General features: G+C 33.2%; 1 protein-coding gene across 1 annotated transcript in view; it reads left to right on the forward strand.

Annotated features, from left to right (window-relative positions):
• LOC138321846 (homeotic protein proboscipedia-like) overlaps nt 1-17113 on the forward strand; it is a 38182-nt gene extending 21069 nt beyond the window's left edge. Inside the window, exon 2 of the mRNA XM_069265842.1 lies at nt 10560-17113. Coding sequence (XP_069121943.1) covers nt 10560-12514 — 1955 coding nt within the window. The 3' untranslated portion in view covers nt 12515-17113. The remainder of the gene's footprint in view (nt 1-10559) is intronic.
• The last annotated feature ends 203 nt before the right edge of the window (nt 17114-17316 follow it).

Here is a 17316-nt window from a genome sequence, read left to right on the forward strand (position 1 = left end):
TCGAAAGACGTATTTTAAGCAATAACTTAGGCAATAACAATCTCAGAATTATCTACCGCACAACACCAAGTAAGCAGTTTGGTGTTCCATATAAAAATATATTTAAAAAACCCACAAAAGGTTACCAACTATGACACGTAAACTAAAATGGAAGCCACGATGAGTGGTTAAAATCTCACGACATATTACCACAAGCCCTCCACCTCTGCAAGTTTAAATCCAATCTCGGACAATTCCAAGGTTCTAACCGCTGGTTCATGATTTTTCTTCACGTACTCGGTTTTCTTCCACCAACAAACCCGGCACCTCTTTGGATAACCCTGGTTGGTTATAAAACGTTAACTGTAAAACCAAACGCGTTATGCATTGTTGTTTTTATTTTTTGTTGTTTTAATGAACATTTTGTTATCAAACTAATTGTTTCTTTATCACCTTTAATAAGGTCCAATTAAAAGTGAATACCAGAGGAAATCTCACTCTTAATAGTGATTGACATATTAAGCTATATTCATTCGACATTTCCGGAAAACATCTAGACCACAGTAGATAAATATCTCAAATAAAATTGGGTCCGGATGAAAAGATATTCTTCATTTATTATAATGTAAAAAATGTTACAAAATATTAATAACTTTCCTAAACACACCGATGGAACTAATTAAAAAGTTTTATATGTATGACTTATCATACGCCCAATGATAGGCATGACAGGTACATGGCTTCATGATCAGAGTTTCGGTAACTGACATCACATATGCATTTCTTTCGTGCGTCGTTTAAACATTCGATCAGTAATGGTGATATGTGCAGTAGATATTTAAGATACTTCAATAATTGGTTTGGAATGATACTATTTAAAAACAATAATGACAAACCGCAACCAAACACGTGTTATATGACAACACGTACACGGAAGAGTCAAAGCATAATTCATTATAAGTGTATCGGTTTTCAGCGAACGTGATGACGGAGATAATTAATTAATACATATATCAATAGTTTAAAAGATAACATTGAAATGTTTGATAAATTGAATAGTGAATGGATTAACGATTTTTATTTGACTGTAAGCAGGGTACCTTACCATAAACATTATCACGCAAAACAAGCGTTTTACATTGACATCATCTTTTATTTATTTGGAATTCTCTGCAATTTATTGAAAATGTATTTACAAGGATGATACTTCTGTTCCATCACATTGCCTGATAGGTAACTTTAAGTGTATTTGCAATAGACTGTACGAATTACCATAAATTACCGTAAAATTAATTGACACCATGAAGACCTAACAAAATATTGATTTCTAGAGTCACATGAAAACAAAGATAATAGAAGATAATAGGTAGCGTAAGCATACAAATGAATATCAAGCTGATAATTTAAATGAAACCTGTGATCCGTTAAATAGAACTGATTTCCTCCAGAGCACAATATCATGTATTTGATTGTTGCCTGCAAAGCTATTGCATCTATATGGACATATATATTACAAGAAGACAGTTTCAAAATGTCTGATTTTTTCGAGATTATAATGTTGATCATAACACTTCCCCATAGTATTCTTGAACCTATATTCCCAGACCTAGCGTGACGTCACTGCTGTCCACAGTACTGCCAAGCAAGACAATTGTGAAAAAGTCATAATTCAGGGATCCACATGATGGAATGTATGGATTTAGTTATTTATATTGAGATAAAATGCCACATTTAGTTCGAAGTCGTAAGTTAGAGTAAACGGATTCAACGTTCAGGAACTCTAATTTACACGTAGGGGATTCCGCGCACAATTGGGAATTGCATAGGAGTTTACACTGCAATAATCTATAACTTTACCTGTGGAAGAACCATTTATACATTTTAGACAAAGATTTTAGTACTCATCTCTGCAGTGAGGTCTAGAGTGTCGTCTTTAACATCAGATCAAGACAGAAAATTCTTGTCCTTTTCCCCCGTGTAATTATACAATTTGAAACGGCAGACAAAAATGACATACAGAACATAAAGGTCGAGTGATAAATATGGCATCAGAGGAGCCATTGCCTGGAATTAGTACTTAATATTTGTTCTCTGGATTAAAGTAGTAGTCAATGAATGACCTGTCAAGTTGAAATAAAATCTACCAAGTATTTCACTTAATACATAGGTTGCACTTATCGCAATACGTTATTATGCAAAATTCTTATTCTCGCAAATTCTCCAAAATATATGAAAACAATAAAGGTCGATATCATAAGTATTTTTGACATAAACAGAGATTGCTGGTTTGGCCTACTCATAAACAATATTTCATAACATTGATACATATTTGTGTAAGGTACAGTGACTGTGGGATTAACCACAACTTCCCAGTAGTTCCATCCTCATATGTATCCGCCATATCTCCTAACCAGTTTACCGCAAACTAAATCCTCGTATAAATATATTCCGCTCTCTATTTCTACATGCACCTGATTTTGTAACAGAGCTAGCATAAATACACGTAGATGTTCATATACAAGAACAAACTGCTCGAATATCGCCTGTTTGTTCCGGACAGGTGCCCGATTTTCTATCTCTCTAGTAGGGATATGGAATAAAGATTCAGTAATTCAGTTTTCACATTAAACCACAAATATTTTAATGAACGATAAATCGGCTCCTATTCAAGTTTTCATGATCGCATTGCTTAGACGTTTATATCAAAGAGCACTGTTACTATACATGTAGCAGTGTGTTGCTCATACTTAAATCTATCGAACTGTACGATTTATTTTACCTTTAACGAAATACTAGTTCTATGATTCATAAGCAAATAGAGATTTATTTTACACCCACTGGATAGGGCGAGGGTTCCAGCTAAACAAGTCATTTTGTCAGAAAGAAAAACGTCACGGGATGACAACTGTGCTATAGTAAAAAAAAAATCAGATTTTTTTTTGAAGCTCTCCATGCATTATTTCTTGGAATTATGTTCATTTCTTATTAAAATCAATAATAAGCTAAACGCTACACTATCAAACTATCTTTGATGTATCATATATCATACCTCTTACTTATACATAGACGTTAACTTTTTCATGTATCAAGATATCGAGTTTCAAGGCTTGTTATCATACGGGTGTCACAACATCATTTATGTCATTTATGTATTTATGTCTAATTACTCTAGATAACCATATGTGCTTTAAAATGGTTGCGGAAAGCGATTATATTTCAAAAGAATATCTCAATATGCAACACTCTTTCGTTGAATTAACTATGAAAATTAATATGAAGCGGACATATTGAGATGACATCTTGGACCCACGTGTGCGTGTCTCATATTAAATCATCCAAAGTTTAATTCTATCCATCGTATCATTTTTTCCATGAATATTAATGTATTGGATACTGATTAGGTATTAAGTGATCAGCCTCCCCCCATTTTGTTATCTTTTATACATTCCATCCAAGGAATATAGTTCACAAACTTGTTTTCGTGACTATAAATGCTTCGTCAAGTCGATTTATATGGTTATATTTTACTTGTGTAAAAACGTTTTCGATTTAGGTGATTTAGTTTTTGTTTCGCCGTTTCTTGTCGCCTGCAAAAATCGCATTAAATCGGACGGGAAAATGTGTTTCTTTACAGTTACAGCTGCATATTCTACCCGTGTTACTCGTAATTCTTTCATACTTTGGAGGGATGATAGTTTGAAAGTTGTTCGAGGTTTGTCCCTCTAAAATTGATCCGTCCATCCGATCTGAGAACGTGAAGACTTTTGGGGGTTGTTCTCTTTTTTATCTATTTGCGTTCGGTTGCTTTTTTAGATGAATCAAGTCATTCGACATCCATCGTATCCTTTAAAATCTCGCAGTTTAATCTTCACTCCCGAAAGGTAGTGTGATTGCTGTCTAGAGATTGAGATTGGAGCCTAGTTATACAATGTCGCAGTAAACCAGAACGTTACATGTTTGTAGTCTGTGCTTTTTGGTTTAAAGAGAAAACAATATTGAAAATTGTAGCGGTATGCGAGGTCTGTGGTACATCTCTATATCGGTAATCACTTTTATTCTAATAGGCAGTGTTTGTTAGTGGGTAGTTTTTTGCTTACATAATCCATTTCACAACAAAATAGGATATTTATTATATAATTTCTATGTTCATCATGTGTCGTCTGCCTGGATCATCGAGGCTTCTGTCCCCTTTTTCGTCGTATTGCAAATAGTATAGATATCCGTTTTCACGGTTTGGAAGAAAAGTATATTTCAAGATATGTACAAAATACTCCAGTTAGCATGATCAGCTATGACAAGAGACGAGTGATGTATCTTAAGTTTCATTTGTACACAGACGGGATATGAAACCCAAGTAGTAATCCGGTGAGAAAAGAACACCTCTTCTATCTAGCTAGGCTATCTTTGCCCCAAGCACCTGGACCTGTGGATCTTGCCTAGGTATAGGACCACCGCAGTGGAACACCTCTTGGTTTTTCGCCACGCTCCGAGGGACACGATTGGCGTCGTCAAGCCGCTATGATTTTAAGAAATACATTGAGATTTACTACATAGATAAGCGGCATATAACAATGAAAATAAGTAGTATTTTAGTACGCTTATATGTCTCTTTAGCCTCCGTTAACGGATTTATTGCCAAACACGTTGTTTTATTAACAATTTATTTCTTCTACGATATCTCAACCAATGGTAACACACAATTTTGGCAATTATGATTTGTTCACATTAAACGATTTTTTGTTGGTCTTAACAGCATAAAAACATCCTAAAAATAGTATTACATTTAGGTATTTTTCTCCGCCTAGGGGTATAGCTTCATATTCATTTTAAAATACTTCATTCTCTATTTAGAAAACTGTAAAATATTTCAATATACATTTGTTTTGGCTTAAAGCATTCAAAAGAAGATCAAAAGTACAATTTTATTAAAATAAATTTCCCTTGGTTGTGACGTCAAGAATTGATCATAGCTTAACCAAATCATATTATGCTGATTGCATCTACCATTTGTGAAATAAAACGTAGCGTTACGAGATCTTTTTATAGACCGATGACATATTTCTTAATAATCTGATTAATCGGATATTTTGTCAATTTTGTTTTGAGGAAAACGCAGAATCTTGATGAATGATTGGTTTAAAATGGTTTATTATTCTGCCATAGCTTTTAATTGGCACTTAACATCGTTTTCTAAAGCTTGATCCATTTTTTCAACAATATCATATCTGGAAAGATTTATTTTATATATATCTTAAAACAATGTATAGCACGCTTTACTTATTGATAAACATTTCCGCTATTGAATTCTTTTTATTTTCTTTTTGCCAGGCTCCATATATCGGTAGCGACGTTATAGATTAAGCTTTTTATTTATTTATAAGCTTTCAATCATTTAAGGAATATTTCTACACGTTAAATTTTTTGTGTGCGTGCAAAGGAATAAGGTGATGATATATGCTTAAATGATAATGATACAGTTTCAGTTTTCAGGATTATCTTTTAGATTTTTTGAATTTTTCATTTTAAAATATTTTTTATATTTATATTTTTATTATTATACTTATTCCATCAATAACTTTTCATTTATTTTGCTGAGACATGGATATGCTTTACTGTCAACTTTTATCAAATCATTGGAATATCTTATGTTCATAGTATATTGGTCAATGCATTTCAGCGATCTAGATCTCCGGTAATAGTATCGCAATGCTAATATAGATATCATAATTATATATAAAAATCAAAAACTTTTAAAGGAAATCAAACCACACAATGATTAATAGGAATGCATTCATTGCACATAGAATGTAATTGTGGTACATGTGGCGATTCTGTTTCACAATAAACATAGACGTCATGGTGTGACGTCATCAACACATGTGCCTCTGTGTCTGATCGGAATTAAAGATACCATCAATTTAGAAAGATTTTAAAACATGTTGGGGAGCTCTTGGGATTATTTTCTCACCAAGAATAAATGGTTTAAATAGACACAATTTATTTTAGGTTCTGTATGTATATTGATTAGAAATTCAATAATACTTGTGAAATCATTTCAAAATATTTCGGTTTTGCTGAATGATATATGATTCGGATATATTTTACTTATTCACAAAAATCATAATGGCGAAAAAAACCGCATAAATGAATGATAATGTGCATAAAGTATATGACGTTTGGCATAATTATGTCTAGTATCTAATGTGTGAAAATTGTTGTTGAATTGATGGCACAAACGATTATAAATAATAATAAAAAGAGTAACATTATTAGAATAAAAGACATAATTAGACAACGTGATTGGGAAAAGGAAGATCACATTTTAACCAAATGATATTTTATTATGTCATAAAGAATGGTGCAATTTCTCAATGGTTTCATCTATAGCTTATGCTATGCGAGAAATACCACATGTCGTCATAAATTTCCCTTGAACGTACCTCTTCTTGAAAGGAAACAGAACACCACTGGTGCAGAAAACACACTGTAACCTAGATGTTTTGCAAACAAAGACAGTTTGTAATTAAAAACTTCTCTGTTCAGCCGAATATCATTTCTTTATAAACCATTGATAGAAATAAAACCGAGTTTTGTTTCACGTAGTCATTGCCACCATGTGCTGTATGGTGGATATGAATACAAACGTTTCTTTGCATTGTTAATGTGAGTAGTGGATGTTTTATCATACAACTACAAATACTAAATACCGACAGAATCCATAAATAATGTGAATATTACTTTTGATGAATGAAAAGCAGATATAATACTCTACCATTATGTTTCTTCATCTTCTATGAAATATTGCAACTGAATTATTTAGATATCAAATGTTACCAATGTTTTATTTACAAAACAGATATTTTCATAACATAAAATGCAGCACAAATTACCCCATTGCGTACCCCTGAATGTCTGAGTCAGCTGAAATATGAATTTTGTCAATTTCAATTCTAGAAGTGAAATGTATTCGATTTTGTGCCTTTGTGTGAGAGACGTGTAAAAGGGCGATGCTATATAAAATGCTCTCACACCAGTCAGACCCCGGGCGTACATTCGCCCTAGCTTTGTGATTATATTTACATTTTTATCATTAATAGGAATTTCTTCTCAGCACCCTTTTTATCACAGATGAAATACAACGATATGATCTGGTACGCATTTATCATAAGGATATTTCTGGAGGGTCTACAAACGATATATATAACCTAAGAGCGGCCCAGCGGGCAAGAGATTCGACTCCCAACCTCTATAAACGTGTGTGTCTATCAAATACGATCGGGGACCCATGAGAGGAATTTAAGTAAATGTGCGACTAATCTTTTACGTAATGATATTCAAGTTCGGATTTCATAACCTGATCATTTAAAAAAAATACTAATATATACGAGTAATTGAACGATGCAACCCTTACACCACAGTGATCCACAGTAACTGATACGATTACACACAGAATCACTCTAAGTGGTAAGCTCACTGGATCTGGAAATACGAACCCCATTTCGATTACACGTGCTTTTTTGTGTTCTGTACCATTTACAGATAACTTATCTCACTGTCTGTCCGCGCCAAAAATCTTTTAGCCTTCTTTAATCTCCTACAAGTTTCTCATTTTTTTCTAGAACCTTCATCGAGCGGTCGGCTGTTCAATTAGGTCAAATAAAAATTGATAGGCATCCAGTCACAATTTCTTTCTCTTTCATCCTTTCTCGTGTCCTCACTCATCCTTCCCTTATTCCGTTGATATCCTATTACTATCTATCCCTACCCTGTCAACACATGTCTACTGATCCGATCCAATCTTCCCATCATGCATCTCTACACCTCTCTCCACATTTCCTTTGTTTATAAGCCAAAATCATTTGATTTGATGATAATGCTATACTGTACTGTCTAGTATTTTAGATACAATTACACCAGTAGGGTTTGACATCGCAACTTCATAGAATGCGCTGTTAAATATGGACCATTCCGTCGTCATCAGTTTTTTTTTAAATTTAATTATACTACCATATGAAGTTACTTGTGACGATAAATGGATAATACAATCAAAACAGGATTGCTGATATTGTTAAGTTTGGTTAAAGATGATCCAATACAGACAGAGAGTAAACGATACTCACCCTTTGAACTATAATTGGTGTTAATTATGTAAATGTATGTCTAATGAACACAAAACATATATTAATTAATTTGTTTTGCTTTGGTGGATGCACAATCAGCACTTTATTCCATATAGGGCATAGTGTCGTGTTATTTTGTCGGGACGCAATTGATTATTTTTGATATTTTTATCCTAATTTAAAATACGATGCTCAAACTTTTCAATGGCCGGGATGGTGTAAAGTAAGTAACTGAAGGAAAATACTAATTCGTCTGCTCCTGTTTTTGATAGAGAAAAATACTGTGTCAGCATGGAGCGTTGGTGCATCTTTAATGAATATATATTAATAATTTGAATAGAATAATAAAGAGAGTTGATGTCGAATGTCAATTACAGCTTCAACACTATAGAAATATATTCTGAAATAGACATCGAGATAAAAGTACAATGACGTCCATCATAACAAAAAAAAAATATTTTTAAGTTTTCCATTTTTGTTCCAGAAATAACTTATTCATTACTCTACCACGTTAAAATTGCATATATATACATAACGTATGTTCTTTTATCATTGTGGAAAAACCAAGGTGAATGACAATCGATATGTGTGAATATTTCATTTCATATCAATAAATAGTTCAATATTACCGCTATTTGTACAATATAATCCATTATTTGGAACCTTATGCTATTACCAATACCTCTTGCTGTACTGGAAAACGAATATAACGGATGTCAACTTTTGTATATATATAGTGTATAGCCTATTCAAGACATTCGTTACAGTACTAAGATATATGTACTTTTACCTATACTATGTTTACATTTGTTGTGTTTATGTAGGTCATTGTACGTTTTCTGATTACTGATGAGTATCACCTGTTTCTGCTCTGTGGACTGTCAGAGTTGCTACCAATACCCAACGCCTTGTGCATCACGCACAAGATAGCCTACTTATATATCCCATTTGCGTAATTTACACTTGTATGATTTATTTTTTTATTGCTAATCTGTACGAAAGAGCTCACCATGAGACATACTGATCATTCGATCACAGTAGTGTTTAACATTGAAAATAACGCTTTGAATAAAATCAAATCTACATGTCTCTTGTTTTATAAATTGTCTGTCTCTTGAACATCATCATTGATCAATGAGGATGGCTAAGAAGCCGCATTCTACACGTTTTAAAAGGAGAGACGTTTATATTGTTTAGTTTATTTATTTGCCACCTATGGAGGACGATTGGTTGAAAATAAACTTGTTTACCGTTTAATGACACTGATACATACAGGTGAACCATGTTTATTGGAACTTGTTGAAGATATTTGTCCCGAAATAATAATTCAACATAATCAATCAATTTTATGATCATATATGCGCTATACCATGATCCTGCTGATCACAAGTGGCAATACCACATCCATATTTGATTTAATTTTGCGTAAAACTTCAATGACTATATTTTAACTATTTTAACTTTAAATATTAATTTAGGTATACTTGATCTATAATGACTACCTATCGTTCGTTGATTTTATTCTTGACAAAACGCTTTTTTCACATTTCAATCCGGTAGTACTATAATTTTACGAAGTAATCGGTGATTGCATTTATTAAAATTGTGTATTTGAAGATCACTTTGAGGGCTAGTTATACTATAACTATAACACGGTATGTTAATCGAACTGATTCTTCCATGTTGTGTTCTCACATCGGCATCCATTATCAAATTGTCATCATGATATGGCATCGATATATATAACATATCATCAATGTCACAATGCATCCCTACCCATTTGCCTCTACTATATTTTGTTGGTGATTGTATTATTTGCAGCTGATTTTTTTTATTGTGGTATTTTCTTAAATGTAATTGGAAACGAAATATATATACCTCAAAGGAGTAATAACTTTCAACAATATATTGCATGTAACGTTTCATTCATAATTTTGCACGGGGAATATAGGCCTTATCCAAAAGGTTTGATTATGCAGTAGACGTATGATGCATATGTATGTGGTATACATATGTTGCCATTGGACCATGTGACATAAATTGTATGAAGAACATAACAATGCTTGTTTTTATGTGTTTTGTTTAAGTTACAATATTTCAGTCGTAACTGGTAAAATAAATATTAATATCGATCAAGAAGTCATTTGTTTAATAACTAGTTACTTCCACTTTCCATCAATCCTATTTTGCCATGAATAGGATGTTCTTACTACGAATTATTTAAAAAATACTTTATACTTGAGATTTCGACAATAATATTATTATATTTCGACAATAAAATATTCTGTACATACATTATTTGTAATATCTGTCATTGAAGGGTTTTTTCATTTTGAAATCAATGATTTTAGGGCTTGCGAAATGAAAATAATTTAAAAAATATTTCACAACATTCTTTCTCTGAGATAAGGATATTCTGTTATTGATTACTAGTTAAATGTATCATTTCTATTGTTGTAGCGCCGGAATTCGTCCCTATTCATCCACAAAATGCATCCACACCTACAAGTAATGGAAATAATGGCGGAGGCGGAAGTGTCAACAGCAACGGAAGTGGTGGCAGCGGTGGGACACGAAGGCTGAGGACGGCATATACAAATACACAACTACTGGAACTGGAAAAGGAATTCCACTTCAACAAATATCTGTGTAGGCCAAGAAGAATTGAAATAGCAGCTTCTTTGGATCTGACAGAAAGACAGGTCAAAGTTTGGTTTCAAAACAGACGGATGAAATACAAACGGCAAACACAATCACAGCGACAGAAAATGGAGAATGGTGGTAAATCGTTTTCGTTGGATTGTGGTATGGATAGTCCAACATCTTCTGAGGGAAGTTGCGAAAGATTGGAGAACGCTGAAGGTAAACACGAAAACATGGAACACAACGGACAATATTCTTCTGATGGAACCGAAACAAAAACATTAGAACACATTCTAAAGGCAGGCTCCCCAGGAAGTAGTGAAGAAGGAAACAGTGTGCCCTCTGGTAACGACAACACCAGAGATACTACCATAACAAATGGTTTAGACATCACTGACACCCGAAATGTGAATGAGACAGAAGAGGTCAGTGATTTAGAGAAAAATCATACATCAAAGCAAATCATAGACCCAAATGGAAATCAGAACTCGACTGCATCCTTTGACTTTGAAACGCTAAATAGCCCTGATTCAGCATGTGCGCGCAATATCGCGAATGGTAGAGATAACAAAGACGATTCAAAGATGCACGTTCTTGATGACGTCACGGAGGTGTCAAGTGAAGTTTTGACGGGTAGGGCTGGGTTAGAGTATTCCCCTGGGATGTTGCCTTGCAGCACGCCCCCTAGTACCGCTAAGTCAATGGTCTCTAATTGTGTTGATTTTAACCGAACTAATTCTAATCCTGACATTGGTCACGTGACCTCTCAATACTCATCGTCGTCTCTTAAGTCTAGCCCGGTTCAACGCGATGTTTGTGTAAGTAGAAATAGACATGAAAATGGCTATATAAACAATAAGGGCCGATCGGACGTTTTCACGGGGCCATTGAGTGCCACGGAAAATCTGTCTTCTATTTCTCAACACGTCGGCTCTTATGGCAATTCATACGTGGATCAAAGTCGCTTTAGTACGGCTCCAGTGCATTACAACTCAGGATTCCCTCCATCGAAACCGCAAAATATGTCTCCGTATCAGTACCAAAATACCCGGATGGGACAAAATGATGTTAAGCATGTCGAGTCTGGACGTTCATCTCTACAACAACATATGGGCAACTATAATTCTGGACAGTACGATTCCCTAAACAATAATAACTATGGCACTAATATGAAACGGAGCATGCGTACTTCGTCCTCTGTGTATTCATTTCCCAGCATTCAATTTCGAGCCGGTGGATCAGCTGCTGCAGATTCATGGAATAATGAGACATCGCATTCTCCAATCGCCAGTGACGGCTTCAGTAACAACGATCACAGTGGAAGCATTAGTCCATTATACCAATACCGCGTTAACACAGGGATTCACTGTCAGACTTCCTACACACAGCCGCCAACCCGATATAACCCGGCAGCACCATCTGACAACAATGCCATGGCAACGCGACAAGGTAGTCATAATGGCGGTTATATGTCTAAACAACCCACATATCCCCAGCCGACTCATCGTATGGAACAAAATTCAGCAAATGCACTTTATGGTATCAATTATGTCGAAGGTTACTCGCAGGATGTTAATCACGTAATGAACTCTCGCCAACTCTCGACCGAAACGTCAATACGAGCGTTACCCGGTCACCATAATTCTGAGTCTGATTACCCTTCGGAACAATATTCTGCTAATATGGCGTGTAACGACCCGGGATCCTCGGACCTTAGTGGTATATTTAATGAGTATTTTAGTAGCCAACAAACAGAATACCAGACCATATAAAATGGCCATGTAGTGGCCGTGAAATTTGATCTGGAGTTCATGCTCTTGACGCTCAATAATCTTTGACAAATTTTATGTTTATTTCTCTCGTAAACCGACACACCTAGTCTCCTCTAACACTCAGGTTTATGAGAAACAGTACAAAAAACGGGTGGTTATAAAAATTGTCAGTGATAATTTAGATGACCTGAAAAGAGATGCTGTCGAAAAGGGCAATAAAGCAACGTCTATGGCCAATTAGGGATCTTGTTCACGCTCAAGTAGACTATAATGTGGTTATGTGTTGTAGTTCTCCAATATATCACTTTTCCTTTTTATAATAAAGGTACAGATGTCTTAATGTTTGGACTACCTTCAACGCTAACCAGCAGGCGATTTATGCTTATTTTTATTGATAAAGCTATTATTCGGTGATCGATGGATATGTTAGCGTTTAAGATATCTGTTCATGTTTAATTCGGAATGTCAAAAACATAATGTGATGTCTGTAGAATATATACCGGTATATGCATAAATATTTGTAAATATTACTCTCGTATGTTATTATTAAATAACACCGCTGAGGAAATCCAGTCTCATGTTAGTTGGGTAAAATAAAGTTAATTTTAAAATTAAAATCAAAGATTAAATATCGTATAGGTATCGTATGTATCAAACACTCCCTGAATTAATGTCTCACTTTGAATCCGTTGTTGAAATATATATGTCGTAAGTCAACAAAGTCCAAATCAACACAAAGTCCTTTTTTTATAATTTAAGGTTCGGAGAAAATGTTTAAAATAGTGTCTGATGTGTTCATTTATCATTTATAATTACCATAATAGGTATTTCGGGAAATAAAAAAAAAACAGTGATTCAATGTTTTGTTGTAAAATATATTCCAAGCTTGAAAGGACGAAAAATATTTAAATCACATGTTAGTTCACATCAAAGAAAATTGTTATATTCTAAATAACAATCTTCAAATCCTTTATACATGACATTACATCACATATCATACAGCGATGATCAAGAAAGCTTTGATCGCTTGCATTGAATCATACACAAAAATAATAGATGATGTGTTAAATAAAGCAAGAATACTTCTGACGATCCTAGGTCGGTTTTGATTGCCTTCGGGCCAGGGCTAACCAGATTTCACTCAGTATAAATATGGCTTTGATCCGTTAGTATTTAGTAACTATGTTTTTCTAACTTGATTTCAATCACCAAAAATACTTTTAAAACACATCTAAAGGCAGCCGTAGAATTGAAATATTTTTGCCATTTTATTAAATTTGTATTGCGGAATTTAATTTTGTTTTACATTTATGTTTTATTGTTGTTTCATATAATTGAAATTAAAGTAGCTTAAATATAATTAACTTTTGGTGTGGAACATGATTATTTCCATGCTAAAATTTCGGATGAGCAGTTTATCCAAGGATTTTGTATGGTCATTTGTTTTAATTTTTGTTACATTTCAATTGCCATTAAAATGAATTAAAGTTAAAAAATGACTCGCATAAAGGTAGCTTTGATTAATTTTCAAAAATATTTCATAAATATAGACTCCGGAAAAAAATCATTCAGATTATTTAGTTAAAATTTTATTTAAGCTAAAGAATATATATGATAAACATTATAAACTGAGATATATAAAAACCTGTCGGTTTCAGCTTTCATGCAATTCTTGCCGTAATTTAAAATACCGTTTTCCATTTAAGATTGTGTTATTCGATACAAACTTTTAGTAAGTAAATGTCACTCATATTTGCGATACAGCTTATTTTAAACTTCACTTAAAGCCATGCATAAATAATTACCACGCACACACTAGGAGAGATTCAATGATTTAGCAGATGTACTTTTACATCGTTAAACCAATTATTTATTTTGAAAAATCTCTTCACCAAAGCAAACTCACACACCAACGAAATATGATCCCATAAAATATATTATGTCATGTCGGAGAAATTTGATGAATTAATAACTTTGAGGTAATGATCAGAGTGTTTTTAAGAAAATATGGGTCTCCTTCAGGCGAAAAAATGTTCATATATGTTTTCATAAATGCATTGAAATCAATTTGAAAATTTAAACTTAATTTTGCAATCAATTAATGTTGTAAGATATATAAGATATAGAATAAAGCATTGAAAAAGTAAATATTTAAATACAAAAATTAATGAAAAAGTGTTTTGATAATCATAAAGACGCAAATGAATATAGATTAAGTAACACAAAAAATATCATTGATTCATGTATGAATATATGTTTCGTTTGATATTTGTTTATAAATTTATAACTGCTAATTTGTTCATCCGCATTTTGAAATGCTCTAGTTAATTGTTAACTTCTAAAAAGTCATGTCGTGACGAAATGTTTTATCTAGGTAAAATGCGTTTTAATATATATTAACATATTTTTACCCTTTTCTTAAAATTGAAGCTTAATATCTTTATTTCACATAATATATATGGACACATAAGTATGTGCTGGTTTAATGAAATGAAAAAGATGCTCCTTCCAGAGGCACATTAAGCGTATTTCCTTGATATAAGAATTTAATTTACTGCCGGTGACAAATCATTTTAGTTCTTTTTAATTTTACAGATATTATTGTTCTGTTTTTTGGTTCTGTTGTTTCCAGTAATAATATTATAAATTGAAATGATAAATTATAAAGAACTATTTAACCAAAGAATCATACTGTCGAAAGGTTTTCGGACTACTTGGCATAGGTTGATTTACTTTCCGAAGAGAAAGTTATTCAATATTGTCTTTATTTGTGGACTATAATCAAGTTAAAAAAATATTTTTTAATGGAAAATGCACTAGATACCTTAGGAAAGGACTGTGGTTTGACATGTATTTACTGAGGGGAGAACAAAATCTGGACCTTATCTAATCATCAACATAACTTTGTCGTGTAAATTATATTGATTGTCAAACAAAACATAACAAAACACCCATCAGAATATTTGACGTTAAACAGTGGTATAAAGATTTGTATATTTAGAAAGTGAGTTCAAACTTAACACGATTCGTTCTAAAGATTACTTATGATTCGTAATTACTACGTGTAATTGTCGCAATGCGGGTCGGAATTTCAAACGTACCGAGTACGAAACCTCACGACATGTAATATTGAAGTCAAAATTTGCCCACACAAGTACAGCACGTAACATTCAAACCAGTCCGTGCTGGTCCCAGCGGTAAATTTTGGCTAGAACGTGTGGCAGGTACCAGGATATCAGTATTGTTATACAATGGCAAAATTACTCTACGTTCATAAATCACGCACTCCGAACTCACTCTGGACTCAACTATTCACAAATATCACATTTCTGATTGTAACATGAGGATTGCTTGTAGCCTTTTCATAGGCCATGTAGTTTACTGGTCCCAACCTTTGACCTTTGAACCATTTTCGTCTTTTTGATATTCGATTATCTAGTAAACCAGTGGTCGCAACGTCAAAGATAATTGCGACCTTTAAGCTAAATGCTTTTGAGCATTGGAACGATGGGGTATTATTTTTGGATTTGTTTGAGCAATTTTCTACAGTATAACCGTTACGCCATAGTAAATTACTACGTGAAAGTAATAGATTTGTTGTAACCGTCATTGTCAGAAATTACAAAGAAACGAATATTTCAGAAAATCACTGTCATGTGTTATAACCTTATACCACAGAACACACAAGGTATTGTTTATTTGAGAACATTTATAGAGATTGTCGTGAACATTTGTCAAATTCATGTTTAGTGATGCAATACGTACGTTTCCTCCTCTGCCCAACACTGTCGGGTACAATCTGAACATAAACAGCGCCAGTTTGTTTATGTTGGTCAGAATAGAGAGCTTAAACGCCGGTTAAATGGCAATCTATACTACCATTATGGGAACCTTTATTGATATAAAAAATACATTTTTTGAAAAGTCATTTTATTAAAATGCATATTTGCGGATTTTTTTTAATTAATATATCTTGAATGGGTCATCTGCTTAAACGGTTTTCTCTGTTGTTTTTTTCTAAATTTTTTTCTTCATATTTTATCTTAAATACATAGTAGTATTCATTTATTTAGTTGGTTGTGAAGTTAATACTAATATTGTCAAAATCACAGTTATTTTTAATGGTATGGCGGACAATATCAACGGATCGTATGCCATTACTATTTTTAAAAAAATGAAGGACATTATACGAATGTTTCACCCTATTGCCCCATTCATCTTAGCAGATACTGCATGTTGTGTGATATATAAAGTCAGTCATGCTGGTGGAGTTTACACTTTAAAAGCATTATGTTTTACCCATTATTACATTTTTAAAAGTTTTGCTCAAGAATGACAACTCATATTTAGAGCTCCTACCTGCTAGAATGACCTCATAGAAATCATAAGTGGTTTTATATCTATATATAGCTATTTATATGTACATTATGTTGATCTTATGTTGTAACAATAACGCGAAGAATGAAACAAATGTTAATAAAACAAGAGGAAAATCTACATAGTGTTCTGTGTCTATGTACAAACGTTTTCTTATAATTTTGTAGTCTTTGTTTTAGCATTTATGAACTTAAATGGAAATTATAATACATGGTAACATATGAAAATTACACTTGCAACGCAATATGTAATTACCGAACGTTGTTGCGTATGGCGTATGACGTTTTTTTGGGTTGTTTTTTTGCCTGAGTGAATAATTCACTCCGAAGAAAATTTATCGATTAAATCATTTATACATATTATCATATGTCACAGTAGTAATTCGATCGAGCTTTACATAAAACCACGCAATGATATCCCTAACT

The sequence above is a fragment of the Argopecten irradians genome, chromosome 4, assembly GCF_041381155.1.
Source record: "Argopecten irradians isolate NY chromosome 4, Ai_NY, whole genome shotgun sequence".
NCBI classification, from domain to species: domain Eukaryota; kingdom Metazoa; phylum Mollusca; class Bivalvia; order Pectinida; family Pectinidae; genus Argopecten; species Argopecten irradians.